Genomic DNA, 26,847 nt, shown 5'->3' on the forward strand with positions numbered 1-26,847 from the left:
GCCATGTTCATGACAGGAAACGCTGGGGCTGCGAACCGTACTTTAGTTTTGAACCGCAGCCCGGCCCAGGGCCCGGCTCAAGATTGTTAGCTTTGTTGGGGAGAATAGACATCAGCGAGGCGAGGCAGGCAGGGTGAATGGAGAAACCTGTTGAGGCTCATGTCGCTGTGTGTATCCGTCCTTCAGAGGAAAGCCTTCGCATCGTGGTTCCCCTTGAGGACATGGACACCCAAGAGAAGAAGACGGTTTCCTTCTCCTGTAAGGTCAACCGAGCCAACGCTACAGTGACGTGGCTGAAGGCTGGCCAGGAGATGACATTCAGCAAGCGCCTAGTCTACAGAGCTGACAAGGACAAGCACACTCTCACCATCAAAGACTGCACGCTGGCCGACGAGGGCGAGTACAGCGCTGTGGCTGGAGAGAGCAAGTCCACGGCAGAGCTGATCATCAGTGAGGCGCCTACGGACTTCAGCATGCAGCTGAAGGACCAGACCATCACAGAGTTTGAGGACGCAGAATTCACCTGCAAGCTGACCAAAGAAAAGGCAGAGGTCAAGTGGTACAGGAATGGACGGGAGATCAGAGAGGGCCCCAGGTACGAATCGTCAGGAAGTGGCACCAAACGGGCGCCACGTCCTGATGCTTGTGGTTTGTTGACATCACTCAACAGGTACGCGTTTGAAAAGGACGGGAAGACCTGCACGCTACGCATCAAGGAGTGCCGGCCAGACGACGAGTGCGAGTACGCCTGTGGTGTGGACGAAAAGAGGTCCCGGGCAAGACTCTTCGTTGAAGGTGAGAAGACTGATCTTCTGTCCTGCCATGGCTCCTGCTGACATTTGCTCCGGTGCCGTAGAGACCCCAGTGGAGATCGTCAGACCACCCCAGGACCTCTTCCAGCCACCGGGCACCGACGTGGTGTTCGAGGTGGAGCTCAACAAGGACCGGGTGGAAGTGAAGTGGCTGAGGAACAATATGACTGTGGTCCAGGGTGACAAGTATCAAATGATGAGCGAAGGCAAAGTCCACCGACTGCAGGTCTGTGAGATCCGACCTCGAGATCAGGGCGAGTACAGAGTTGTAGTCAAGGACAAAGACGCCAAGGCCAAGCTGGAGCTGGCAGGTGAGCCCTCCAGACTGGGTCTGGACTCTGGAGTTTTGGAGGTGCCTTGCTAAGCAACCCTCTCTCCTGACAGCTATTCCTCAGATTAAGACCACAGACCAGAGTTACGTCACAGACGCTGGGAAGCCCGTTGACCTGGTGGTCCCCTACAGCGCATACCCTCAAGCCAAAGCTGAGTGGCTGTACAATGGCCTCAGCCTACCTGAGGACAATATTTACACCTCCACAGACCGCACAGAGTACCGACTGAAAGATCCCAAGAAGGGTGATGAAGGACGCTACAAAGTTGTCATCAGGAACAAACATGGCGAGGGAGAAGCCTACATCAACCTGGACGTCATCGGTACGTTCTCCCACACTGCACCTGCTCCGGTTCGGAACTTTTCAGAGGTCAAGGAATCGGACTCTTTGGGTTCCTCTCTGCAGACGTCCCGGGCCCTGTGAAGAACCTGCAGGTGGTGGACACAGCAGACGGAGAGGTCAGCTTGGCGTGGGAAGAACCAGAGAGTGACGGAGGCGCCAAGGTCGTCAGCTATGTGGTGGAGAGACGGGATGTGAAGCGCAAGACCTGGACGCTGGCCACCGACCGTGCCGACAGTCCAGAGTACACAGTCACTGGACTCCAGAAGGAGTCAATGTACTTCTTCAGAGTCTGTGCCAGAAACCGCGTCGGCAGTGGACCCACCGTGGAAACGGACGAGGCGGTTCAAGCCAAAAACAAGTTTGGTGAGTAGAGCTCGTGCTTGTGTGTGCGATCCCGCTCACCCGGATCTCACCCCATGTGCCGCTATTCCAGACGTTCCCGACGCGCCGCTCAATGTGACGGTTGCAAACGTATCCAAGTTTGGCTGCACCGTCTCCTGGGAGCCTCCCGTGTCGGACGGAGGCTCGCCCATCACCGCCTACACTATCGAGCTCCGTGACAGAACGTCCGTCAAGTGGCTGCCCGTCCAGCTGACCAAAGCTGATGAGCTCAGCGCCGTCATCAACGATGTCATCGAGAACAAAGAATACATCTTCAGAGTCAAAGCGGAAAACAAAGCTGGAGTCGGCAAACCCAGTGCAGCGTCGGCACCCGTCAAGATCATGGACCCCATTGGTGAGTCTGTTGTTCCCCTGCCGGCGGGCCTGGTCGAGTAATCCTCCTCTGCTGCCGCACTCCTGCAGAGCGACCCAGTCCCCCTCAGAACCTGGTCTGGCAGGATCAGAACAAGACCTCCGTGCAGCTCACATGGGAGACGCCGCTGAGGAACGGAGGCAGCATGATCACTGGATACATCATCGAGCGCTGCGAGGATGGAGGCGATAAGTGGCTGCGCTGCAACGCGCGCCTCTGTCAGGATCTCTTCTACAAGGTGCCTGAAGGAGCCCCTTCACATTAACACTCGCTGTGGTCACCCGGTCGCATAATTCCACTTGCTTCCTTGAAACGCGTTTGACACGTGGCACAATAGTGAGCGGTTGCTCCTCGAGGAACCCGACTGTACTGTACTGCGAATACGCCCTTTTCCAGTAAATGACACTGGAGGTTGGACCAGGTCCTTGAGGCAAGTAGCAGAACAGGCTGGGCTCCCGGACCGGTGTCATGAGCGACGTTAGTGTTCGGCCGCAGATGTCGGGTCCATGGCCAGCAGCTGCACTGACCTGCGGCAGCCAGAAGGGGGCGCAGTGTGGCGCCAGTGTCTTGGCCTGAGATCGCACACCACCAACCCAGATGCTCCTCACGTCGTGTTTTCACCTATTTCATCCAACCTGGTGTCGTTTTAGGTGTCCGGCTTGAAATACGGAACAAAGTACAACTACAGAGTTTTTGCGGAAAATGCTGCCGGCGTCTCTGACCCCTCTAACGTCCTCGGACCGCTGCTGGCCGACGATGCACACAGTGAGGCCGCCTGACACAGAGAGAGTGATTGTTACCGGCGGACTATGACATCGTTCTCAACTTGTTTTCCAGCCGCGCCGAACTTGGATCTCAGTGCATTCAAGGACGGACTGGAAGTTATTGTTCCCCAGCCACTCACCATTAGGGTCCCCATCACCGGGTACCCCACTCCAGCAGCCAAGTGGACCTTTGGAGAGAAGGAGCTGACTGCTGAAGACGAGCGTGTCACCGTCACTACCAAGTCCACCTACGCCGAAGTGACGGTCACACCAAGCGTCCGACCGGACAAAGGGACCTACACTCTGCATCTGGAGAATGACGTCACTTCGGTGTCTGGAGAAATTGACGTTAACGTCATTGGTAAACCAACATCAGCACCAACGTACCGATGTCAGCACACTGATGTGCTCTGTCTTGTGTGTGTGTGTGTGTCCAGCTGCACCCAGCGCACCCAGGGACTTCAAAGTTCTGGAGGTCACCCGGCAGCACGTCCACCTCTCCTGGGAGGCACCCGACCATGACGGAGGCAGTCCTCTGACTGGATACCAAGTGGAGAAGAGAGATGTGTCACGCAAGACCTGGGTCAAGGTGCGTGATCATTTCTGGAAGCCATTGTGAAGGGATGAGAAGTTCAACTGTTCTCCAAACAGAAGAGCAGGTCGTCACCAGTGAAACATCAGTGGAGAGTTGCGTGAAGTTGTGTCTGTTTCCTGTCCACCAGGTGACCACAGGTATCCAAGACCAAGAGTTCACCGTCACTGACGTGGTGGAAGGAAAGGAGTATCTGTTCCGAGTGACTGCGTGCAACAAGTGTGGCCCCGGGGAGCCAGCTTACATTGATGAGCCTGTGAATGTCTCCTCTCCGGCCAGTGAGTCCGCCACAACGGGTGGATTTTGGGTTCCTCTAGGATCCAGGTTTCTAATCTGGTCTCTCACCACCAACAGCCGTGCCTGATCCCCCCGAGAACCTACGATGGCGAGACAAGTCCGCCAGTGGCATCTTCCTGACGTGGGAGCCACCCAAGTACGATGGCGGCTCTGGCATCCGTGGCTACAACGTAGACCGCTGTCAGAGAGGAACTGATAAATGGGAGCCCTGCGGAGACATGGTGCCCGAGCTTAAGTGCCAGGTGACAGGTCTGACAGAGGGCCAGTGGTATTCCTACAGAGTTCGAGCCCTGAATCGACTAGGCGCTAGTCGGCCCTGCAAAGCCACCGACGAGATCCAGGCGGTGGATCCCAAAGGTGAGCGTGGTGTCTCATACCCGAGAGGTCACACGGGTCTGTTATCTATGATCACGCGTTTTCTCTGCCTCGACAGAACCTCCTGAGATCCAGCTGGATGCAAAGCTTCTGGCAGGTCTTACCGCCAAGGCTGGAAGTAGGATTGAACTTCCAGCTGAGGTCACGGGTAAACCAGAACCCCGGGTAAAGTGGACCAAAGCGGACCTGATCCTCAAACCTGATGACAGAGTCACGATTGACAGCAAACCAGGCCACTCCACAGTCACTATCTCCAAGACCACCAGGGATGACAGCTCCACCTACATCATTGAGGCCACAAATAGCTGCGGCCGGGCCCTGGCCACCGTGGACGTCAACATCCTGGGTGGGTTGAGGCCCAGACAAGTTGCTTGGTGAGGAAAACCACTGATATGCATCGCCCCTCTCTGCAGACAAGCCCGGCCCTCCAGCAGCCTTCGACATATCTGAGATCACCAATGAGTCCTGCTTCTTGGCCTGGAATCCCCCTCGTGACGATGGCGGATCCAGAGTCACCAACTACATCGTAGAGCGACGCGCTGCCGACAGCCAGATCTGGCACAAGCTCTCCTCCACCGTCAAACAGACCACGTACAGAGCTCTGGGCCTGGCCCGCTTCAAGGAGTACATCTTCAGGGTGTTCGCCGAGAACCAGTTTGGTGTGGGACCGCCAGCGGAGCATCCGTCCATCGTTGCCCGATACCCCTTCGGTAGGTTGCCATTATGTCTGCGTGACCTGCTTGGCTAAAGCATATGCTTGGTTCTTCCCAGACACCCCTGGTGCCCCCTACAAACTTGAGCCATCAGATGTTGCAAAGGACTCTCTGACGCTCACCTGGTATGAGCCAGACGAGGACGGCGGGAGCCCCATCACTGGATACTGGGTTGAGAGATATGAGCCGGACCACGACAAGTGGATCCGTTGCAACAAGTTGCCTATCAAAGACACAAACTACCGGTGGGTCTTGTTCACAACCATCGATGAATCAAGGTTTCACCATGCCCTTCATTGTGCTGCAGAGTCAAAGGTCTACCCACCAGGAAGAAGTACAAGTTTAGAGTTCTGGCAGAGAATCTGGCAGGAACTGGAAAACCCAGCAAAGAAACAGACCTGATCCTGGTCAAGGACCCCATTGGTACCAGATGTTTTGCCGCAAGTTCAGGCACAAAGACTCAGTCTGATAGTCTAACGCTGTGCTTCTCCAGATCCTCCTTGGGCTCCCGGCAAACCGACTGTGAAGGATGTGGCCAAGACTTCCTGCTTCCTTATGTGGACCAAACCGGAACATGATGGCGGGGCTAAGATCGACGGCTATGTGATCGAGATGCTGAAGAGTGGCACGACCGACTGGATCCGAGTGGCGGAGAATGTCAACGTCACAGAGCACTTCCTGAAGGGCCTGATGGAGAAGCAGGAGTACTCTTTCAGGGTGCGAGCTGTCAACGTGGCTGGCGAGAGTGAGCCTAGCGAGCCCAGCGACCCAGTTCTGTGCAAGGAGAGGCTGAGTGAGTCTGACATTACACACTGTCCAAACCCGAGCCCTTGCTTGATGAGGGACTGACCGTGTCGCGCCGTCGCGTTTGTAGACCCGCCTACTGCCCCTCGCTGGCTGGAGGTCATAAACATCAGCCGGAACAGTGCCGAGCTAAAGTGGACCCAGCCTGAACGTGACGGTGGCTCTCGCATCACCAACTACGTGGTGGAAAAGCGCGATGTCCGTCGGAAGGGCTGGCAGGCCGTCGACACCACAGTCAAGGACCTGAAGTACACTGTCACACCGCTGAACGAGGGCTCGCTCTATGTGTTCCGTGTCGCCGCTGAGAACGCTGTCGGGGTTGGACCGTTCTGCGAGTTAGAGGACTCTGTCATGGCAAAGGACACGTTCAGTAAGTTGAGGGGGTCATTGGGCGAGTCCTGGAAGAGGAAGGGCAGAGGAGGACAAACTCTTTACGTCGTGTGTTTCAGCCACTCCTGGACCGCCGTACGCGCTCGCTGTCACAGCAGTGTCGAAGAGATATGTGGACCTTCAGTGGGAGGAGCCCAAAAACGACGGCGGCAGGCCTATCCTCAGGTGAGAGTCAGTAACACTTGCACATGCATCAGTCCAAACCTTCTGACTGTCACACATTACACTCAGATACTCTTTGGAAAAGAAGGAGAAACTGGGAACCCGCTGGGTGAAATGTGGCAAAACTTCAGGCCCGGATTGTAAGTACAGAGTGACAGACGTTATTGAGGGAACCGAGGTCCAGTTCCAGGTGTGCGCTGAGAACGAGGCGGGTGTAGGACATCCAAGTGAGCCCACCGAGATCCTGACCATCGAAGATCCAACAGGTGAAAAGAAGTTTCCTGAGAAAAATCAGATCAGCACTCAAACTTGACACCATCCACTGGTGTCCACTGGTGCTGACGGAGTGTAAGAGGAGGTCTTGGTTTCTCGCCCACCAGGTGTTCCGTCGCCTCCTGTTGAACTTCATGTGACTGGGGCCAGCAGGGACTTCCTGTCCATCGCCTGGAAGCCCCCGCAGAGAGACGGCGGCAGCCCCGTCCGTGGCTACCACATTGAGATGTGTGAGGCGGGAACTGAGAAGTGGATGAGAGTGAACTCGCGTCCTGTGAAGGAGCTGAAGTACAGAGTGGAGGAGGGCATAGTTCCTGAGAAGGAATACATCCTCAGAGTGAGAGCTATCAACGCTGTGGGCGTCAGCGAGCCCTCCGACATCTCTGAGAATGTGTTCGCCAAAGACTCGGACTGTGAGTGGCCCCCTCTCCCTCAGACAGCTTCAGATCTGCGTCCCGATGACTGCACTGTTGTTGTACACGCAGGCAACCCCACGCTCGACTTCCAGACGCTTGATCTGGTTGTGGTGGAGACAGAGAAGCTGCACATCCCAGTTCCCTTCAGGGCCGTCCCATCTCCCAGGATAACCTGGCACAAGGACGGCAAAGAGCTGAAGGCTGACGATCGACTCGGCCTCAGGTGCGGGGCGCTTCATGTGGAGGGTGTCCCTCGCCTGGCAACACAGTTTCACAAATGTGTGACCCGCAGGCAAGAGTACATGTCCTGCTGCCTAGAGGTGGACAGCAGTCTTCACGCAGATGCCGGACAGTACAAAGTGACTCTGGAGAATAAACTGGGAGCCGCCAGTGCCACCATCAACGTTAAAGTCATCGGTACTGGAGGAGGCCTTTCTTCACTCGAACATCGGTCTGCAGGACTTGTCATGACTCCCCTGTCTCCCGACAGGTCTTCCTGGTCCATGTAAGGATATTGTGGCCTCTGAGATCACCAAAAACTCCTGCAAGGTCTCCTGGGATCCTCCTGACTATGACGGCGGCAGTGCCATTCTTCACTACGTCCTGCAGGTATGGCTGGTCTTCAGTCTATAAGTGTGACTGGCACCCTCCTCTCGCTGTCGCAGAACAGACAAATGGTGCCGCTGGTCACATTGAACAACACGACGTTCATGGTGAACCACATGACAAATCAACGTCAGGATGGTGCGGTCAAATAAGAGTGATCGTTGTCCCCTGTGGAACCGCCGGCGGCTGCAAGGCCTCCGTCCGGCTCAATTGCTCCGAGAGGAAATGTGATCATGTGGCTTTGCTTCGCCAGAAAGACACCGACCACGTTATTTAACTTTTGCTGACTGTGTTTGCCCCGGCAGCGACGAGAGGCCGGCAGAAGGACCTACGTCAACATGATGTCTGGGGAGAACAAGGTTTGCTGGACTGTCAAGGACCTCATTCCCAACGGAGAGTACTACTTCAGAGTTCAGGCTGTGAACAAAATCGGTGGAGGAGAGTTCATCGAGTTGCGGAATCCTGTCATTGCAGAGGACCAAAAACGTACGTTTGTCGCCCCAAGTGATGGGTTCATTGACATCCAAGCCCTGCTCTTCTTCTCTTCATCTCTGTTTTTTGTGTCCCTGCCATGAATGACCAAAGTGAACACCTTAAAGTCCCGTCCTCTAAAACAGCTGCTGTTTACAGTTATTAACCCTCTGGACACGGCTTTTCTTGCGCGACAGATCCACCGGACCCACCTGTGGATGTGGAGACTCACAATCCCACCTCCAGCACCGTTACACTCACCTGGAAACCGCCCATGTATGACGGCGGTGCAAAAATCATGGGCTACATCCTGGAAAGACAGCAGAAGGGCGAGGACAAGTGGGAGAGGTGCAACGACTTCTTGGTGCCCGTCCTGTCCTACACCGTCAGAGGGCTGACCGAGGGCAAGAGTTATGCCTTCAGGGTGAGAGCGGAAAATGCCGCCGGGGTCAGCGAGCCCTCCCGCGGCACTCTGTTTGTCAAGGCCCTGGACGCTGTGGGTGAGGACCAACTCTGCCGTGAGAGGAGCTCAATGCTTTGACCATTTCCTCACTGGAATTGTGTTTCATCAGATGCGCCAAAGGTGTTCTTGAGTGGCAGCCTGCAGTCTGGCCTGAGTGTAAAGCGAGGATGTGAGATCCAGCTGGACGCCAACATCTCTGGCTCCCCTTACCCTCAGATCACCTGGTACTGGAACAACCAGGTGATCCGTCCTGAAGCGCTCCGCAAGAGGCCGGACAAATCTCTGCGGAAGAAGGTAGAGAAGAAGGAGGAGGGTGAGAAGAAAGAGGAGAGGATGGAAGGAGTAGAGACAAAGGAGGGTGAGGAGGAGAAGAAAGAGGAGGAGAAGAAGGTCCAAGAAACGGAGCCCGAGGAGGTGGAGGAGGGGTCGGACTACCCAACACTGAACGAGCGACTAACCATCAATAACAGCAGGAGGGGCGTGTCATCAGTGACCATCAGGGACTCCATTCGTGCCGATCATGGTGTCTACATGGTGAAAGTGGAGAATGACCACGGGATAGCCTCTGCTACCTGTGAGGTCAATGTTCTGGGTAAGACTTCAACATGACCAGTTGCTGCTCATTCCAACAGGATTCATATGATGGCGGCTTAAGAGTTCAAAACACATGTTGCAGACACCCCTGGGCCTCCAGTCAACTTCCGCTTTGAAGAGGTCAGAAAGAACTCTGTTATCTGCAAGTGGGACCCTCCTCAGGACGATGGCGGCAGTGAAATCATCAACTACACGCTGGAGAAGAAGGACAACTCCAAGCTGGAGATTGGATACAGCTGCGTTACCTCAACTCTCATCGGATGCCGCTATCTGGTGCCAAAGCTCATTGAGAAGAAGGAGTACCTCTTCAGAGTTGTGGCGGAGAACAAGTTTGGGGCCGGTCCTCCCTGCATCTCCAAACCTCTTGTCGCTAAAAACCCCTTTGGTGCGTCACAGTCAACGTCCCAGTGGTGTGCAATGGTCGTCAGTGCAGCTGAACAAACTTCTGTGTGCCTCGCAGATCCTCCCGAGGCTCCAGAGAAGCCTCAGGTTGATGACATCACAGCACACAGCATGCTGGTCACCTGGAATGAACCCAGTGACAATGGAAGCCCCATCTTGGGCTACTGGGTGGAGCGCCGGGAGATCAACAGCTCTCACTGGGCCCGCGTCAACAGGTGAGGCCTCGCTTTTACCGTGTCCTCCTCTCCGTCTGGTCTCAACAATTGTCACGCCGTTTCCTCAGGAACATGGTCCCTGACACAGAGCTGAATGTGGAAGGACTCTTGGAGGGTCTGACCTACATCTTCAGGGTGGCTGCAGAAAATCAGGCTGGCCCTGGAAAGTTCAGCGCTCCCTCTGAACCGAAGACTGCTCAATGCCCCATCCGTAAGTTTGGAGAGCGAGTCCGTGTTCCATCTCAGAGGACGGCCGCTCACTAATGCGCCTGTGTCATAAGAGGACCCTTGACCGGCCTCCGGTCGAGTGACGACACAGGACGTTCTCTTTCAGTCCAGGGTGGATGGTAGCTCATTTCATGTGTGTCTGATACTTTAGTGCCTCCTGGACCACCGGTGGCCCGAGTGGCAGCGACGACAGATCACTCCATCGATGTGGAGTGGGATCCACCCGCTGACAACGGAGGAGGAGAAATTCTTGGATACCATGTCGACAAGGTCAGAGGAGGTCAAGTAGAAGCCTGAGGCAATAAAACCACTGATGCTGGATTTAAGCCGTCAACCTTTTCTAGGCCATGGCTGGAACCAAAGACTGGTCCAGGTCTACAGAGCGTCCCTGGAAGAGCAGAGCGTTTACGGTATATGGCGTTCGCGAGGGAGCCAAGTACATGGTCAGAGTCATCGCCTGCAATGCCGCAGGCGAGGGAACGCCAGGATTCACCGAGTCTGTGTTTGTCCGAAACCCAGCAGGTTAGAAAGACAGCATCCCGTGTGTGGTTCTCTCTGGTGACACTGTCTGTCTTCGCAGAGATGCCAGTCATTGAGTTGGACTTGTCTGTTAAGAACGGCGTGGTCATCAGAGCTGGTGAGACCCTGCGGCTGCCGGCCACGGTCACCGGCAAACCCTATCCCTCCATCACGTGGACCAAAGACGACAGCAAGCCAGACAAGGACCGCGTCGAGATCCTCGCAGAAGGAAACGACAGCATTGTGTCAATAAAAAACATTCAGAGGAAGGACTGTGGAAAATACCAGATCTCCGCCTGCAACCCAAGTGGCACCAAGTCAGCCTCCGCCAGAGTGGAGGTCATGGGTGAGCGCGTCGTTGATGTCGCAAGTCAGTCAGCCGAATGCATTTTCACATCTCAAGTGACAAAGCGTGCTGTCCTACGCAGACGTCCCGGGTCCAGTCACCGACCTGAAGCCCGTGGTGGTTACACGCAAGATGATCTTCCTCAACTGGGACGACCCAGAGGATGACGGAGGCAGCGATTTGACGGGATTCATTGTTGAGCGCAGAGACGCCAAGATGCACACCTGGAGGCAGCCCGTGGAGACCGCCTCCTCCAAGTGCGAATGCGTGGGCATCATGGAAGGACAGGAGTACATGTTCCGAGTCATTGCGAAGAATAAGTACGGCATGGGCCCTCCCGTCGAGCTGGGGCCAATCAGAGCCGTGGACCCACAGGGTGAGCTTTCTGGAGGTCGACCACGCCGGTCTGCTGCCATGGAACTCGTGAGCACATTTGTTAAGTTGTTAAGCTCTGAATTGGTCCGGCAGGTCCCCCGTCGTACCCGGAGAAGTTCCACTACACGGAGCGCACCAAGAACTCTATCACATTAGCCTGGAAACCACCCCGCAATGATGGCGGCAGTCCTGTCATCGGCTACTTTGTGGAGAAGAAGAGGCAGGACCAGCAGGCCTTCGAGCCCTGCAACGCGGAGATCTGCCCCAACATGACCATGACTGTGGAAGGCTTGGACAAGGCCTGGATGTACGAGTTCCGGATCAAGTGTGCCAACCTGATCGGGGAGAGCGAGCCGTCCATTCCGTTGACGGTGGTCATCCAAGATGATGAGGGTCAGTTGCGAGAAAGTGTCAGAGATTGTTGTTCCTTCTTTGACTCTTGGTCTGCAGACATGAACCTCTGAGTCTCTCTGTCCCCTCAGTTTCGCCTGAAGTCCACATGCTCAAACATTTCAAGGGCGACTGCATCACTGTAAAGAAGGGCGAGCCGATCGAGATCCCGGCCGACATTCTCGGTCTTCCCATCCCCAAGGTGGAGTGGTCCAAGGACGACGTCGTGATTGACAAGCCGACAGAGTCTCTGCTGATGGAGACTGAAGTGACCGGCAGGATGAACTGTAAGACCACTTTGACCATGCCGTCCGCGAACAGGAGGGACCGGGGCAGCTACACCGTCTCTGCTTCCAACAACATGGGCTCAGCCAAGCACACCATCAACGTCTTGGTACTGGGTGGGTAACAAGAGTCCGCCACGCCGCCTGGCAGCAGGAGATGGGACCCTTTGACATTGGGCTTCTCTCCCCTCAGACCGTCCACTCCCACCCAGAAATGTCACCGTGTCAAACATCAAGTCAGAATCCTGCTACCTCCATTGGGATGCTCCACTTGACAATGGCGGCAGCGAACTGACCAACTACGTCGTGGAACGGAGGGACGTGGTGACGGACGGGCCCGAGCTGGAGGAGGGACAGGACAGTCTGCCCGAATCTCAGTGGGTGGAGGTCACCAACAGCATCATTGAGAGGAAGTTTGGCGTAAGGGACAGCATGGAGGTCGAATCCTACTTGTTTCCAAGGTCCTCTCTGACCCGTGTCCACTTCTGCAGGTGTGGAACCTTGAAACCAACAAAACATATCAGTTCAGAGTAAGAGCGGAAAACCGCTACGGTAAATCTGACCCCTGCGCGACAGAGGACGTCCAGATCACGGACCCCTTCGGTCTTCCTGGACCACCAGAGAAACCGACCGTCGCTGAATACTCCAAGACCTCGATGACTCTGACCTGGGAACCTCCAAGGGACAATGGCGGCTCCATGATCATTGGCTATTGGCTGGAGAAGAGGGAGAAGGGCACCGCCTACTGGGCTAAAGCCAATAAGATGATGGTGACAAAGCGGGGCATGAAAGGATGGGAGTACCAGGTGAGTGGAACTGCTTGCTTTGCTTTTCCCGAAAGGAACATTATCATCTTGATATTCTTGCGTGTGTCAGGTGACACGTCTGGTTGAAGGAACGGAGTATGAGTTCAGGGTTGCTGCAAGTAACTCTGCCGGCACCGGACCCTTCAGTTCGCCTTCGGACTCCGCCTTTGCTGTTGACCCACTGAGTGAGTGAGATCAGACCAGGCGTGGGTCGTGTTTCGTGGGTCAGGCACGCCTCAAGTCTGTTGTGTTTGGACCCTCCAGCGCCCCCCAGCATGCCTGCTGCTCCTATTGTGGCCGACAAGACGAAGCACAGCGTGACTCTGTCCTGGAAGCCTCCAGACCGTGACGGTGGAAGTCCCATCAAAGGCTACATCGTTCAGATCCAGGATGAGGGCAAGTCCGATTGGGTGAGGGTCAACGACCCCGAAAGCCTCCACCCAACCACCGAATTCACGGTGCCCAGCCTCCGGGAGCTCAAGCGGTATCGGTTCAGAGTCATTGCCGTCAATGACATTGGCGAGTCGGACCCCAGCCCCCGCACCAGCGAGGTCTTGGTGGAAGACGTCCAGCGTAAGTCGGCCGTCCGAGATCGCTGTGATTGATGAAGGCTGAGACGTCACCAGCGTCTGCTCCCCTCAGTTCCTCCCGCCATATCCATCGACCTCATCGTGGATGACCTGCTGTGTATCCGTGCTGGAGACCCCTTCAGGATCCCTGCCATCATCAAGGGTCGCCCTGTGCCCAAGGTCACTTGGGACTTTGATGGCAAAGCCAAGACACACAAGAAGAACAAACTGCACACGCTGCCAGTGGACTCAGAGGTGACCCTAAATAGTTTTTTTTTTTGCTCTTCCTTCTTTTGCTTTTCTGACTCTGCCGCCCTGCAGGTGGAGTCCACGGACACGACGTCCACGGTGCTGGTTCCGGTCAGCCTGAGGAGCCACTCTGGTCGCTACACCATCACAGCGAAGAACAAGTCTGGACAGAAACATGTCAACGTCAGAGTTAATGTGCTGGGTAAGACGGGAGACACGACGAGACACGATCCCGCTGCGGGCTTGTCATTGATGACGTGTGGTACGTTGCGTAGACGTCCCTGGACCACCCAAAGAGCTGCGTGTCACAGACATCACTCGCGCCACCATGAGGCTGATCTGGAAGCTACCTGACAACGATGGAGGAGAGAGAATCAAGAGCTACTTCATTGAGAAGAAATGTGTGACTGACAAGGCCTGGACCAAGGTGACACAAAGTCCAATCCCGTCTTCAGATCAAGGGCAGGAATGACTCTGAACCTTCTTTCTACGCTCAGGTCAATGCTGCCTGCGCCAGTCAGGCCTTTGTGGTTCCCGGTCTCCTGGAGGGTCAGGATTATCTGTTCAGAGTCCGAGCTGAGAACCGTCTGGGATTTGGGCCCTTCACTGTGACCTCCGATCCGGTCCGGGCTAGAGATCCCATCTGTAAGAGGGCTGGGTGTGCAGCAACCAAACAAGTGCGTTCCAGAGAGACTGAAGCCGTGTTTGCTCTTCAGACCCGCCCGATCCCCCCACCAAGCTGAAGGTGAACCTGGTGACCAAGAACACTGTCACGCTGAGCTGGGAGCCTCCCAAGAACAACGGCGGCTCTCCGATCAAGCACTACATCATTGAGCGCCTGAGCTGGGACACGAGCGGCAAAGAGAAAGAAACATGGAAGCAGTGCAACAAGAGGGACGTGGAGGAGCTGACCTTTGTGGTGGAGGACCTGAAGGAGGTCTGATCTTTTGTCATCTGTTTGTCCTGTCATTTGTTGGGGTTTACTCGGGGCGCCCCACCAATACCCGTTTAGAGCGGGACATCTGAGTGAGAATAGAGGTGCGATCACCATGTCCAGCTCGACACCTGAACTCCAGTTGCTCACGCCGCTCAATAGACAGAAGCCTTGACATGATCACAGATGGAGCTCGTCCCTGGCTCGCTGCTAAATCTCTCAATTACCATTCAGGGGGGAGAGTACGAGTTCCGAGTGAAAGCTGTGAATGCGGCAGGAGCCAGTCGACCTTCTGCCACCGCTGGACCTCTGGTCATCAAGGATCAAACATGTGAGTGGAGGCTGCGGCCATGAGCTGTGTTGTTGTCGTTGTTGGCTGTGTTTGAACGTGCTTTCCTGCAGGCGCTCCCACCATCCAGCTGCGTGAGCTCATGGAGGGCGAGGAAGGCTGCGACGTGAGCATCGTGGCTAAAGTCAGTGGCTGTCCGTTTCCCACGCTCACCTGGCAGAAGGCCGCCCTGGCCAAACCCGAGGAGAAGACTGCCGTCCGTTACGACCAGCACATGAACAAGCTCGTGACCCAGGATAAGTGCACTCTGCTGATCCAGCAGGCCAGCAGGGACGACAGCGCCCTCTACAGCCTGACTGCCAGCAACAGTCTTGGCAGCGTGACCAAGGACATCAAGCTCAGTGTGCTGGGTGAGACACATTCTCAGTTCTCAACTCGGTTCCCTGCGTCTGCTTGTAGAGGACACCACAACTCCTGTAGAGTGGCAGGCGACCGAGACAAACTGGCGCATATGACGATGAGATCGGTGGTTTTTCTCTTGTTAGTCTGATGGACTCATGAGACGATGAGGCAATAAGCGCTCCGTTGTTTCAACTATGAAAATCGGTCTGTATGTCTAGGCATCCCCGGCGCCCCCATCGGACCAGTCAAGTTCACTGAAGTGTTTGCTGAGAGGATAGGGCTGGCCTGGAGTCCTCCCGCTGACGACGGTGGTTCAAAGATCACCAACTACGTGATCGAGAAGCGCGAAGACAGCCGGAAGTCCTGGGTGCATGTGTCCAACGATCCCAAGGAGTGCGCCTATGTGGTCACCCGCTTGACGGAGAATCATGTGTACGAGTTCAGAGTCATGGCGCAGAACAAGTTTGGGGTTGGACCTCCTCTGGTCAGCGAGCCGGAGAAAGCACGAAACCTCTTCAGTAAGACCATTTGATCGTTGGTCAGTTGCCTCCCTGAGAAGTGCTCCTGGGCCAAAACAAGATTTGGTTTTGTCTCTGCAGCCGTCCCTGGCCAGTGTGAGAAACCCACGGTGACTGACATTAGTCTGGAGTCCATGACGGTCAATTGGGACGAGCCAAAGTACGACGGAGGCTCCTCTATCACCGGCTACTTCGTGGAAAGGAAGGAGACCACAAGCAAGCGCTGGGCGCGCGTGAGCCGCGACCCCATCCGAGCCCTACCACTTGGCAACAACTGGGACGTCACAGGTCTCATGGAGGGTGCCATGTACCAGTTCAGGGTCATTGCCGTGAATGCTGCTGGCTGCGGTCTGCCAAGTCTGCCCTCGGATCCGGTCCTCTGCAGAGACCCCATCAGTAAGAGCTGAAGGTTTCGACTTGAACTCTCCGGCTGAGTCATTTCATCTCACTTCTAATTTGTGTGTGTAGAACCACCTGGACCGCCAACTCCCAAAGTGACTGACTGGACAAAGTCAACGGTGGAGCTGGAGTGGCTGCCCCCGCAGTTGGATGGAGGGTCGAAGGTTACAGGATATGTGGTCGAGTTCAAGGAGGTGAACAAGGAGGAGTTGGAGCTGAAAGCCAAGAGGCGGCTCCTGCTGAGCGAAGCCGACGAGGAGAAGGAGCCTGAGAGTGACGAAAGCTGGGAGAAGGTATGTCCCCCTGAACTCAAAGCAGCATGACCGAGGAGCCGCCAGCCAGAGGACTAGCCTCCTGCCGACTTGGCTATGGAGCGCCTGGCGCTCGGTGATGCTACATGCACTGTGGCGATGAAGCGTCGATCCGTGCAAGCACGCTCTGCTAAGCGAAGCCATCACAGCCACGTGTGCTCTCTCCGGGCAGGCAAAGGATACAGAGATCAGAGGGACCAAGTTCGTGGTGGCAGGTTTAAAGGAAGGAGGCTTGTACAGCTTCAGAGTGCGAGCTGTGAACGCTGCGGGAGTTGGCGAGCCAGGATTGGTGTCCGAGCTGATCGAGGTCAAAGACAGGACCAGTAAGGATTGACCTGTGGATCTGTCGCTTTGGTCGGCTGACTTGCCTCCTGAGTCGCGGTTGTGCCCTGTGTCTCAGTTCCTCCTGAGATGGACCTGGACGCGTCAGTGAAGGAGAAGATTGTGGTGCATGCCGGGGGCACCATTCGCATTATCGCTTATGTGTCCGGCAAGCCAGCGCCACAGATCACCTGGAGCCGCGACGATGCTGATGTGCCGAAGGAGGCTGTCGTGGAGACCACGGGCATTTCCAATTCACTGGTCGTCAAGAATTGCAGACGTCAACATCAGGGCATCTACACTCTCAGCGCCAAGAACGAGGGCGGCGAGAGGAAAAAGGCAGTGATCGTGGAAGTCCTGGGTAGGACCAAAGACTTGATGAAGAACATGGCGGTGGACCTTTCTCTGACTATTGTCATTTCCTCAGACGTGCCCGGTCCAGTCGGTCTTCCTTTTGCCGGCGAGAACCTGACCAGTGATTCCTGCAAGCTGACCTGGTACTCTCCAGAGGACGACGGCGGCTCCGCCATCACCAACTACATCATCGAGAAGAGAGAATCGGACCGGATGGGCTGGACCTCCGTGTCCTACACCGTGACGAGAAACAATGCTGTGGTGCAGGGCCTTCTGGATGGCAAAGGGTACTTCTTCCGGATCGCAGCCGAAAACATCATCGGCATGGGTCCGTTCATCGAGACCGACAGGATGGTTCTCATTAAGGACCCAATCTGTAAGTGTGGAATGTCATTTTTGACTTGCATGATGCAACCACATACCAAACAACACCCTGGTTTCCTGGTCAGCTGTTCCGGAGCGGCCAGAGGATCTGCACGTCACGGCCGTCACCAAGGACTCCGTTTCCGTGGCCTGGAAGCCTCCCAAATACGATGGCGGTGCTGAGGTCACACAATATGTGCTGGAGTCACGCATGGTCGGAAAGGACAACTTTTCTCCAGTCAGTGCGGAAGACAAGCTCATGGACAGGAAGTTTACACTCGGCGGCCTGAAGGAAGGCTCAAGCCACGAGTTCCGTGTGTCTGCGATCAACCAGGTTGGTCAGGGCAAACCGTCTTTTGCCAGTAAACCGGTTCAGTGCAAGGACGAGCTTGGTGAGTGGCTTGCGTCTCACAAGCATTTTGTACTGGGGCAGGTGTAAACACAGACTTTTCTTCTAGAACCACCAACCCTGGAGCTGGACGTGCGCGAAAGGATGATGGTGAAGGTGGGGGATTCCTGCACGCTGTCTGGTCGCTTTGGTGGCAAGCCTGAGCCAAAGATCAGCTGGACCAAGAATGAGGAGGAGCTGAAAGCTGACGACGAGATCAGTGTCCCCAGCACGGGCCGCACGCTCAGCCTGAACATCAGCCGGGCGAAGCGGGAACACAGTGGCCGCTACTGCGTCAGTGTGGAGAACGCTGCAGGAACAAGATCGGGAGTGTGCGCCATCACTGTCGTGGGTGAGTAGCGAGGCCTTGTGTGCTTCGTGAGTGCTGGCGATCCTACTGAGGGCTGCTTTTCTCTGCTAGACCGCCCCCAGCCTCCAGAGGGCCCTGTGGTTTTCGATGAGATCTACAGAAACTACATGGTCATCTCCTGGAACCCTCCTCTGGACGACGGCGGCTGTGCCATCTCCAATTACATTGTGGAGAAGCGTGACACCAACCGAGACCTGTGGATGCCAGTCACTTCCTCCTGCACCCGGACCTCCTGCAAGGTTGCTTCAAATCCAGTTGGCTGTCCGAGAGACAGACACGGCAGCCTACTGACACTTGTGCTGTCCGGCTTCAGGTCCCCAAACTGATTGAAGGTCGGGAATACATCGTCAGGATAATGGCCCAGAACATCTACGGCATCAGTGAGCCGCTGCTGTCGGCGGAGACTAAAGCCAGAGACATCTTCAGTGAGTCCCGCAGCAGCTTGGTTCCCATTGCTCCTGACTTCAACGATTTCTTGTGCCTTCTGCAGAGGTGCCTGACGCTCCCAAGCAGCCCACAGTGAAAGAGGTCTACCACGATACGGCTCTGATTAGCTGGGAGCCACCTGCTGACGGAGGAAAGCCCATTACCGGCTACATCGTGGAGAGAAAGGAGACCATGGCAAACAGGTAAAGAGACGGCGTCATGCCAAGGCTTGCGCGTCCCGTGAGCTCCACTTCCCAGCTGAGGGGAACAAATTTACTCCTTCCAGGTGGGTCCGCTGCAACAAGGAGAGGATTTACCCGAAGGTGGAGTACTGGGTTCCTGAGCTTCTGCAGGGCTGCGAGTACGAATTCCGCGTGAGTGCAGAGAATGTGGTGGGGATTGGCGACCCAAGTCCACCATCCAAGCCCGTCTTTGCGAAGGATCCAATTGGTGAGAAGCAAATGAAATCATGTCTTTCAAACGGAAGGCATCAGCTCAGTCCTCGTCTCTCGTGGCGCAGTCAAACCAAGTCCCCCGGTAAATCTCAAAGCCGTCGATCACACCAAGGAATCGGTCACGCTTTCTTGGGAGCCGCCCGTCGACGCTGGCAGAGGAAAGATCTTTGGATACCTGCTGGAATTCCAGAAAGCGGGAGAAGAGGACTGGCTGAAGGTGAGGTCTCACTTGGGTTCACGGAGATTCTTTGGCGTGTTGGACTCCTGCTCAACTGGACTGCTGCCCACAGGTGAACCACACTCCAGACTCCTGTCCAGAAACCAAATACAAAGTCATCAACCTGGAAGACGGCGCAATGTACCGCTTCAGAGTTATGGCTGTGAATGCGGCCGGTGAATCTGACCCTGCTCACTTGAAGGAACCAATCAGAGCCCAGGACAGGTTTGGTGAGTTTCGCCCAGAGAAGATTCACCTGTCGTCTGTGATGGTTAGATTGGAAACATGTGCTCTGTGACGGCGCAGAACCCCCAGAACTCATCCTAGACGCCGGGATGACCCGCGAAGTCAAGGCCATGGCTGGCACGCACATTACTCTAATGGCCGCCGTCAAGGGAGTCCCGTTCCCCTCCATTGTTTGGAAGAAGAACGAGGCTGAAGTCCCCACCAGGGCTGACATTGAGAGTAACCAAGAAGGCACCAAACTGGAGATGAGGTTCTGCAACCGCATGGACTGTGGGGACTACACGTTGACTGTGGAGAACCCAGCCGGCTCGAAGACCGTCACCTGCACCGTGCTGGTTCTGGGTAAGGGTGGAGCAGCTTCACCTTGCATTACGTCCTGCAGATAATGCAACCGTAATGCCTGTTATCCTCTCCTTAGACAAACCTGGTCCGATCCAGCACCTCAGGGTGTCGGACGTCAGAAGCGACTCTGCTTACCTGTCCTGGAAGGACCCCGAGGACAACGGTGGTGCTCGCATCACCAACTTTGTGGTGGAAAAGAAAGACACTGCCTCGACTCAGTGGGTACCTGTCTGCTCCACGTCCAAGAAACGCAGCATGATGTTAAAACATCTGATGGAGGGAACGTCCTACACTTTCCGAGTGGCTGCGGAGAACCAATACGGCCGCAGCGAATACGTGGAAACCCCAAAAGCCATCAAAGCCATGAACCCGCTCTGTGAGTAGCTGCATGGTTAGCAGAGCAACTGTCAGTGGCATAGCAGAGCAGCATATATGGAGGTTCTAATCTCTTGCTTCAGTCCCCCCAGGACCGCCCAAAGACCTGCACCATGTCGACGTTGACAAAACTGAAGTGTGGTTGGCGTGGAACTGGCCAGACCGCAACGGTGGAAGCGACATCACTGGCTTCCTGGTTGAGTATCAGGAGGAAGGTGAGAAAGAGTGGGACGAATGGAAGACCGTCAGCATTCCCGAGAGTCATGTGACTGGCCTCGAGGAAGGAAAGACCTATCGCTTCAGAGTAAGAGCCGAGAATGCCATCGGCCTGAGCAGACCCGACACCACCGTGCCAATCCTCTGTCAGGAGAAACTAGGTGAGGCTCTTTGCAGTTGACGGCCGGGTTTGCATGTCGCAAAAGTTGACGTGTCAAACGTTCTCTGGATCCGACTGTGCCTGACCTTGTCCATGTTTGCAGTTCCTCCAATTGTTGAGGTGGACGTGAAGCTAACTGAAGGCATCGTGGTCAAAGCTGGCACTACCATCAGGTTGCCGGCCATCATGAGGGGAATCCCTGTGCCCACTGCCAAGTGGTCCGTTGAGGGAGAAGAACTCACCAGCCATGACAACATCAAGATTGACACAGACAACTTCTCCACTGTGCTCACTGTCAACGAGTGCACCAGGAACCACACAGGCACCTACTTGCTCACCGTCTCCAACCAAGCTGGAACCAAGACAGCCGCCTTAAACGTCACCGTACTGGACGTACCTGCCGCTCCAATTGGGCCCGTCAACATCCTTGAGGTCACGCCTGACTCCATGATGATTGAGTGGCGTCCACCAAAGGATGATGGCGGCAGCCCAGTGACAAACTATATTGTGGAGAAAAGAGAATCCACGAAAGAAACGTGGGGTGGAGTCAGTTCTGGCAGTCTCGCCACGAAACTGAAGATCGCTCGTCTGCAGAAGGGAACAGAGTACGTGGTCCGTATCCGGGCTGAGAACAAAATGGGCATTGGGGCTCCTCTGGAGAGCAAGCCCACGACTGCAGAGCACACGTTCATGCCACCAAGCCAGCCTGGCAAACCTCAACCCTATGATATCTCCGAGGATGCAGTGACCCTCGGCTGGACCATGCCTCTTACCGACGGTGGCAGTCAAATCACTGGATACCTCATTGAGCGGAGACACAAGGGAGGGAAGTGGATCCGTGTCAACAAGACCCCTTGCAAAGACCTCAGGTACAGAGTCCTGGGTCTGTTTGAGGGCAACGAGTATGAATTTAGAGTGTTTGCTGAGAATATTGCAGGCTACAGTGGGCCTTCTCCCACCTCCGACCCCTGCAAGCCGTGCAGGCCTATAACTGTGCCGAGCCCACCCGTCAACCCCAAAGTTAAGGACTACAGCAGGGTATCTGCCGACTTGGTGTGGACCAAACCCACCAAGGATGGGGGCAGTCCTATTCTGGGATACACAGTCGAGATGAAGAAGGCAGACACCGAGGAATGGAAGAAAGTCAACCTGGACGACATGATCAAGCAATGTGCCTTCACGGTGAAGGGGCTGGAGGAGGGGCAGACCTACAGGTTTCGGGTCTATGCTTCCAATATGATTGGAGATGGTGCACCACGGGAGGTCCCAGAGTCGATAACAGCCCAAGACATTCTCATCCCACCAGAGATTGAGATGGACGCCACCTGCCGCGAGCGCCTCACCGTCCGCGTCGGTCACAACATCAATATTATTGGCTATGTCAAGGCCCGTCCAGATGCCGAAGTGCTGTGGTCTAAAGAGGAGACCGTTCTGGAGATGAGCAAGCGTGTAACCATCACCCAAAACTTCCCTGTGGTCCAGCTACGAATTAAAGAAGCCACAAGAGCGGACCATGGTAGATATACCATTAAAGCCTCGAACGAGGGTGGAGAGGCTTCCTGCACCGTCACCGTCAATGTTCTGGACCGGCCCAGTCATTGCCAAAACCTGCACTTGACCTACGTCACTAGAGACTCCTGCATGGTCAACTGGGAGGCACCCAAAGACAACGGTGGCTCTGAAATCACCAACTACATCGTGGAGTGCCGCGAGCCAAGCGTCAGCATGTGGTCCATGATTTCTTCCCATTGCACTAATCGCAAGATCAAGACAAAGCTGATGGAGGGCCACGAGTACCTGTTCCGTGTCTGTGCAGAGAACAAGATGGGACCGGGACCGTCGGTGGAAACGAAAACCCCCGTGCTTGCCATTGATCCTATTGAGAAACCCGGGGAGCCCGAAAACTTCCGGGCCACAGACATTGGAAAGAGCTACGTCCATTTGACCTGGAGGAGGCCCGACTACGATGGTGGCAGCCCTAACCTCTCATACAATCTCGAGTGCAAAACTAAGGATGCTGAGGAGTGGGAGAAACTCAATGCGGGTGTCCTCACCAACACCTTCTTCCTGGCTGACAAGTGTGCTGAGAACCAGACGTACAGCTTCAGGTCTGTGCCGTTCGCCACCTGTCACGCCTTTTATCCATTTGTGAAATGACGTACATGAAATGTGCTTTTACTTCTAGGGTGCAGAGTGTCAATGAAGGAGGTGAGAGCAACTGGGTGAAACTAGCGGATATTTTGGTGAAGGAGGAGATCCAAAAGCCCGTCATCGATCTGAAACTCGCCGGCACACTGACAGTGAAGGCAGGCGAGTCTGTACGGATGGAGGCGGGTCTCAGAGGGAAACCCCAGCCTGAGGTGAAGTGGGCAAAGGACAAGGCTGTTGGTGACAATCCCAGAATCAGCTATGAGACTGGACCCGACTACTCAAAGTTCCTCATGACCAAAAGCAGGCGCTCAGACACTGGGAAATATGTGATCACAGCGACCAACACTGCGGGAACCTTCACCGCGTATGCAAACGTTAACGTCCTCGATGTGCCCGGCCCAGTGAGGAACCTCAGGATCACCGGCATCGGCGCGGACAAGTGCCGCGTGGTCTGGGACGGTCCCGAAGATGATGGCGGATGTGAGGTGGATAGCTACATTCTAGAAAAGTGTGAAACCAGAAGAATGGTCTGGTCCACGTACTCGGCGTCAGTCGTCACGCCTTACTGCAACGTGACTCGTCTTGTGGAGGGCAACGAGTACATTTTCAGAGTCAGGGCTGAAAACAAGATGGGAACCGGACCCGCTACTGAGAGCAAACCTGTAACTGTCAAAACCCAGTTCAATAAACCGGGTCCGCCTGAAGCCCCTGAGGTCACTAAGGTCAGTCTCCGCCAGGCAGATGAATTCCTCCCTGTTGGTTCGGTTGAATGACACGTTTTAACGCACAGGTGAGCAAAGATGAGATGACTGTCGTCTGGGCCCCGCCGGAGAACGACGGTGGAAAGTCCATCACGGGCTACATACTGGAGAGGAAAGAGAAGCGGGCGGTGCGCTGGGTGCCCTGCACCAAGAGCCCCATTCCTGAGAGGCGCTTGAAGGTCACGAACCTGATACCCAACCATGAGTACCAGTTCAGAGTCAAGGCAGAGAATGAGGTTGGACTGGGAGAAGCAAGTAAACCTTGTCGACCAGTGGCAGCGAAAGATCCCATCGGTACGTGACTCTCCCTGAGTGATCCTGTTTGCTTTTGTGTGGTTCCACACCTTGAGATGTGATTGGTACCTGCAGAACCCCCGGGACCCCCTGCAGGTCTGAAGGTGGGTGACAGCACCAAGACCTCCATTACCCTGACCTGGTCCAAGCCTGTGTACGATGGAGGCGCTCCGATCATTGGCTACAGCTTGGACATGAGACTGAAGAGTGAAGCGGATCCGGAGAAGCCCACCGAAGGGTGGAAGAGAATAGACACTCACGGACCTTTGGTCCTCACCGAGTTCACCATTGGCCAACTGGACGAGAAACAAGAGTATGAGTTCAAGGTCTCCGCGCGCAATCAGGTGGGTTGGGGACGCCATGCATACCTCAAGGAAGCCGTGTCGCCGAAAGAGGTCCTGGGTAAGAACCTTGTTCTCAATCAAGTGGGGCCTCAAAGTGATTCTGATCAATGTTTTCAATCAACAGAGGCACCTGAGATTGACCTTGACGCCAGCTTGAGGAAAGGCCTGTCTGTCAGAGCTGGCTGCCCGATCAGGCTCTTCGCTGTGATCAGAGGACGGCCTGCACCCAAGGTCACCTGGAAGCGCATTGGTGTAGACAACGTAGTCCGTCGTGGTCATGTGGACCAGGTGGACACCATGTCCTTCCTCGTGATTCCTGAGAGTACTAGAGAAGATTCTGGAAAATACTCGCTGACACTGTCAAACTCTGCTGGGGAGAAGGCCGTGTTTGTCCGAGTCAAAGTACTTGGTATGAAGAATTTCTTCTCCTGTCCCTGCCCGCAGGGGAACAAATGTTCATTGTGAAACGTCTCCTGCAGATACACCTGGGCCTGTTGGTGGCCTGGAAGCTACTGATGTGACTAAAACCACCGCCCAACTTAGCTGGTTGCCACCTGAGAATGACGGAGGAAGCCCCATCCTCAACTATATTGTTGAAAAACGAGAGGTCGATAGAAAGACCTGGACCAAGTGTTCCGAAGACCAGAAGAAGACCAGCTTTAAAGTGACCAACATGACCCCTGGCATTGAGTATTACTTCAGAATCATGGCCTGCAATAAGTATGGAATTGGAGTTCCTCAGGATTCTCCAAAGTCCTACCTGGCAGTCGACCCCATCAGTGAGTGTCCAGAAGACTCTCAGGCTGAAGCGGATCATTTCAGTCCTCTCACCTCTTCTGTGCTGTTTCCAGGTGAACCCGACCCCCCGAAGAAGATGGACGTCTTGGAGATCACCAAGAACAGTGCCACATTGGGCTGGTTGAAACCACTGAGAGATGGAGGCGCGAAAATCAACGGCTACGTGGTAGACTACCAGGAGGACGGTTCACCGGAGGACAAGTGGACCCCATACTCTGTGGTCAAAGACCTCAGTATTGTGGTGGTCGGTCTGAAGGAGGGACAGAAGTACAGGTTTAGAGTGGCAGCCAGAAATTCCGCCGGCGTCAGTCTGGCCCGCGAAGCAGAGGGAGTGTTTGAGGTCAAAGAGCAACTGAGTGAGTGGTGTGCAGGTCTTTGTTCGCTGAAGAGCCGAGTCTCAATGCTGTTTCTTCACAGTGGCTCCAAGGATCATCATGCCAGACATCGTGACAGTTCGAGCTGGATCCAAAATGGTGGTCGAAGCCCTTGTGGCTGGGAAACCTGCACCGTTCTGTAAATGGAAGCAGGGCAACGAGGACGTTTTGACGTCCGATCGCCTCTCTGTTGTCAAGAGTCTAACCACCTGTACGCTCATCATCAAGAATGTGACGAGGGCAGACAGCGGCTACTACAGTTTGTCAGCCGAGAACAGCAGCGCCAAGACCAACCAGATCCTCCGAGTCATCGTCATGGGTCAGTTCCCTGTTTGTTGGGTCACTGTGTCAGTCTTCTTCTTTCTCTTCAGGCTTCTCCCTGCAGGGGTGGATCCTCCTCCTCCATCTCCCCCTGTCCTCTGCTTCCTCTTCTCTCAAACCTACAAACCTCATGCTAACCCTAACCCGAACCCTCCTTCACCACCTCCATCAGTCTCCTCTGTGGCCTTCCTCTCCACCTTCTGCCTGGCACTTCCAACATCTTCATCTACCAATGTGCTGGCTCTCTCTCTCTCTCTCTCTCCTCTGAACCATCTCCATCCAGCCTCTCTGACTTGGTCTCCTGAAGACCTGAGCACATGTGCTGTCCCTCTGATCCTATTATCATCCCAGAGAGAAGCTCAGCATCTTCACCTCTCGTGTGATACCTCCAGCTCTGACTCCTGCCTTCTCCTCAGTGCCACTGTTTCCAGACCATACAACGTGGCTGGCCTCACCAGCCTTTTGGACACTTTCCCTTTCATCCCTTTGTCACACATCACACCTGACACTTTTCTCCAGTGATTCCATCCTGCCTGCAGCCGCTTCTTCACCTCTTCCTCACACTCTCCATGGCCCTGGACAGTTGAGCCTCAGTACTTCAAACTCCCCCCCACCTTCTTTAGCTCTGCATCCTGTAGCTTCACCTGGCTCCCTCCCATTCACACACATGTATGTACAGGGGTTGGACAAAACCACGGAAACACCTTCAAGCTAAAAATGCTTGGAGCTGTTTCCGTGGTTTTGTCCAACCCCTGTATGTTGGGTGACTGTGTCAGTAGTGCTCAGAAATTGACAAGCAAATAAGTTTGAAAGGAGAGCAGACTGCAGCCACAACAGCACTGAGGTCAGCTGTGTCATCCGCAGACATTCCCGGACCTCCTGAGGCCCCTCTGGAGATCACTGAGCAAGACATCGACGCCTGCACGCTGCTCTGGAACTCGCCTCAAGAGGACGGCGGCAGCAACATCACCAACTACATTGTGGAGAAATGCGATGTCAGCCAGGGAGACTGGATCACCGTGTCCTCATCCTGCACCAAAACCAGCTTCAGGATGACCAAACTGACAACTGGCAAGGAGTACAGCTTCCGTGTGCGCGCCGAGAACCGCTTTGGCATCTCTGAGCCCATTTACTCTGAGAGGATGATCGCCAGATATCCCTTTGGTGAGTCTGGC

At 55.1% G+C, this 26,847-nt stretch overlaps 1 protein-coding gene across 13 annotated transcripts in view; it reads left to right on the forward strand.

The window, feature by feature from the left end:
• The window catches only part of ttn.2 (titin, tandem duplicate 2), a 150,120-nt gene that overhangs the window by 75,836 nt on the left and 47,437 nt on the right, over window positions 1–26,847 (forward strand). For all 13 annotated transcript variants that reach the window (XM_053876224.1, XM_053876223.1, XM_053876225.1 and 10 more), the window contains 73 exons: window positions 187–595; window positions 671–795; window positions 857–1,123; window positions 1,197–1,466; window positions 1,550–1,849; window positions 1,920–2,222; window positions 2,291–2,478; window positions 2,891–3,005; window positions 3,078–3,365; window positions 3,442–3,593; window positions 3,727–3,874; window positions 3,951–4,250; window positions 4,327–4,614; window positions 4,682–4,978; window positions 5,040–5,226; window positions 5,289–5,404; window positions 5,475–5,774; window positions 5,856–6,155; window positions 6,235–6,340; window positions 6,407–6,603; window positions 6,718–7,023; window positions 7,096–7,249; window positions 7,319–7,443; window positions 7,517–7,635; window positions 7,938–8,118; window positions 8,301–8,603; window positions 8,676–9,158; window positions 9,243–9,545; window positions 9,621–9,777; window positions 9,846–9,988; window positions 10,157–10,275; window positions 10,350–10,527; window positions 10,586–10,870; window positions 10,953–11,246; window positions 11,339–11,638; window positions 11,728–12,036; window positions 12,113–12,339; window positions 12,411–12,725; window positions 12,796–12,910; window positions 12,990–13,298; window positions 13,368–13,549; window positions 13,616–13,745; window positions 13,819–13,970; window positions 14,041–14,188; window positions 14,260–14,480; window positions 14,712–14,808; window positions 14,880–15,176; window positions 15,387–15,686; window positions 15,768–16,082; window positions 16,155–16,378; window positions 16,569–16,719; window positions 16,797–17,078; window positions 17,145–17,447; window positions 17,521–17,826; window positions 17,893–18,174; window positions 18,244–18,431; window positions 18,506–18,617; window positions 18,683–18,821; window positions 18,905–19,068; window positions 19,139–19,290; window positions 19,364–19,520; window positions 19,597–19,878; window positions 19,955–20,254; window positions 20,337–20,630; window positions 20,733–22,737; window positions 22,815–23,502; window positions 23,571–23,835; window positions 23,911–24,237; window positions 24,304–24,588; window positions 24,659–24,958; window positions 25,031–25,333; window positions 25,395–25,670; window positions 26,537–26,836. In XM_053876224.1, the coding sequence (XP_053732199.1) occupies window positions 187–595; window positions 671–795; window positions 857–1,123; window positions 1,197–1,466; window positions 1,550–1,849; window positions 1,920–2,222; window positions 2,291–2,478; window positions 2,891–3,005; window positions 3,078–3,365; window positions 3,442–3,593; window positions 3,727–3,874; window positions 3,951–4,250; window positions 4,327–4,614; window positions 4,682–4,978; window positions 5,040–5,226; window positions 5,289–5,404; window positions 5,475–5,774; window positions 5,856–6,155; window positions 6,235–6,340; window positions 6,407–6,603; window positions 6,718–7,023; window positions 7,096–7,249; window positions 7,319–7,443; window positions 7,517–7,635; window positions 7,938–8,118; window positions 8,301–8,603; window positions 8,676–9,158; window positions 9,243–9,545; window positions 9,621–9,777; window positions 9,846–9,988; window positions 10,157–10,275; window positions 10,350–10,527; window positions 10,586–10,870; window positions 10,953–11,246; window positions 11,339–11,638; window positions 11,728–12,036; window positions 12,113–12,339; window positions 12,411–12,725; window positions 12,796–12,910; window positions 12,990–13,298; window positions 13,368–13,549; window positions 13,616–13,745; window positions 13,819–13,970; window positions 14,041–14,188; window positions 14,260–14,480; window positions 14,712–14,808; window positions 14,880–15,176; window positions 15,387–15,686; window positions 15,768–16,082; window positions 16,155–16,378; window positions 16,569–16,719; window positions 16,797–17,078; window positions 17,145–17,447; window positions 17,521–17,826; window positions 17,893–18,174; window positions 18,244–18,431; window positions 18,506–18,617; window positions 18,683–18,821; window positions 18,905–19,068; window positions 19,139–19,290; window positions 19,364–19,520; window positions 19,597–19,878; window positions 19,955–20,254; window positions 20,337–20,630; window positions 20,733–22,737; window positions 22,815–23,502; window positions 23,571–23,835; window positions 23,911–24,237; window positions 24,304–24,588; window positions 24,659–24,958; window positions 25,031–25,333; window positions 25,395–25,670; window positions 26,537–26,836 (19,308 nt within the window). The remainder of the gene's footprint in view (window positions 1–186; window positions 596–670; window positions 796–856; window positions 1,124–1,196; window positions 1,467–1,549; window positions 1,850–1,919; window positions 2,223–2,290; window positions 2,479–2,890; window positions 3,006–3,077; window positions 3,366–3,441; window positions 3,594–3,726; window positions 3,875–3,950; window positions 4,251–4,326; window positions 4,615–4,681; window positions 4,979–5,039; window positions 5,227–5,288; window positions 5,405–5,474; window positions 5,775–5,855; window positions 6,156–6,234; window positions 6,341–6,406; window positions 6,604–6,717; window positions 7,024–7,095; window positions 7,250–7,318; window positions 7,444–7,516; window positions 7,636–7,937; window positions 8,119–8,300; window positions 8,604–8,675; window positions 9,159–9,242; window positions 9,546–9,620; window positions 9,778–9,845; window positions 9,989–10,156; window positions 10,276–10,349; window positions 10,528–10,585; window positions 10,871–10,952; window positions 11,247–11,338; window positions 11,639–11,727; window positions 12,037–12,112; window positions 12,340–12,410; window positions 12,726–12,795; window positions 12,911–12,989; window positions 13,299–13,367; window positions 13,550–13,615; window positions 13,746–13,818; window positions 13,971–14,040; window positions 14,189–14,259; window positions 14,481–14,711; window positions 14,809–14,879; window positions 15,177–15,386; window positions 15,687–15,767; window positions 16,083–16,154; window positions 16,379–16,568; window positions 16,720–16,796; window positions 17,079–17,144; window positions 17,448–17,520; window positions 17,827–17,892; window positions 18,175–18,243; window positions 18,432–18,505; window positions 18,618–18,682; window positions 18,822–18,904; window positions 19,069–19,138; window positions 19,291–19,363; window positions 19,521–19,596; window positions 19,879–19,954; window positions 20,255–20,336; window positions 20,631–20,732; window positions 22,738–22,814; window positions 23,503–23,570; window positions 23,836–23,910; window positions 24,238–24,303; window positions 24,589–24,658; window positions 24,959–25,030; window positions 25,334–25,394; window positions 25,671–26,536; window positions 26,837–26,847) is intronic.

Source organism: Synchiropus splendidus, chromosome 10 (genome assembly GCF_027744825.2).
Source record: "Synchiropus splendidus isolate RoL2022-P1 chromosome 10, RoL_Sspl_1.0, whole genome shotgun sequence".
In the NCBI taxonomy this organism is placed as follows: Eukaryota; Metazoa; Chordata; class Actinopteri; order Syngnathiformes; family Callionymidae; genus Synchiropus; species Synchiropus splendidus.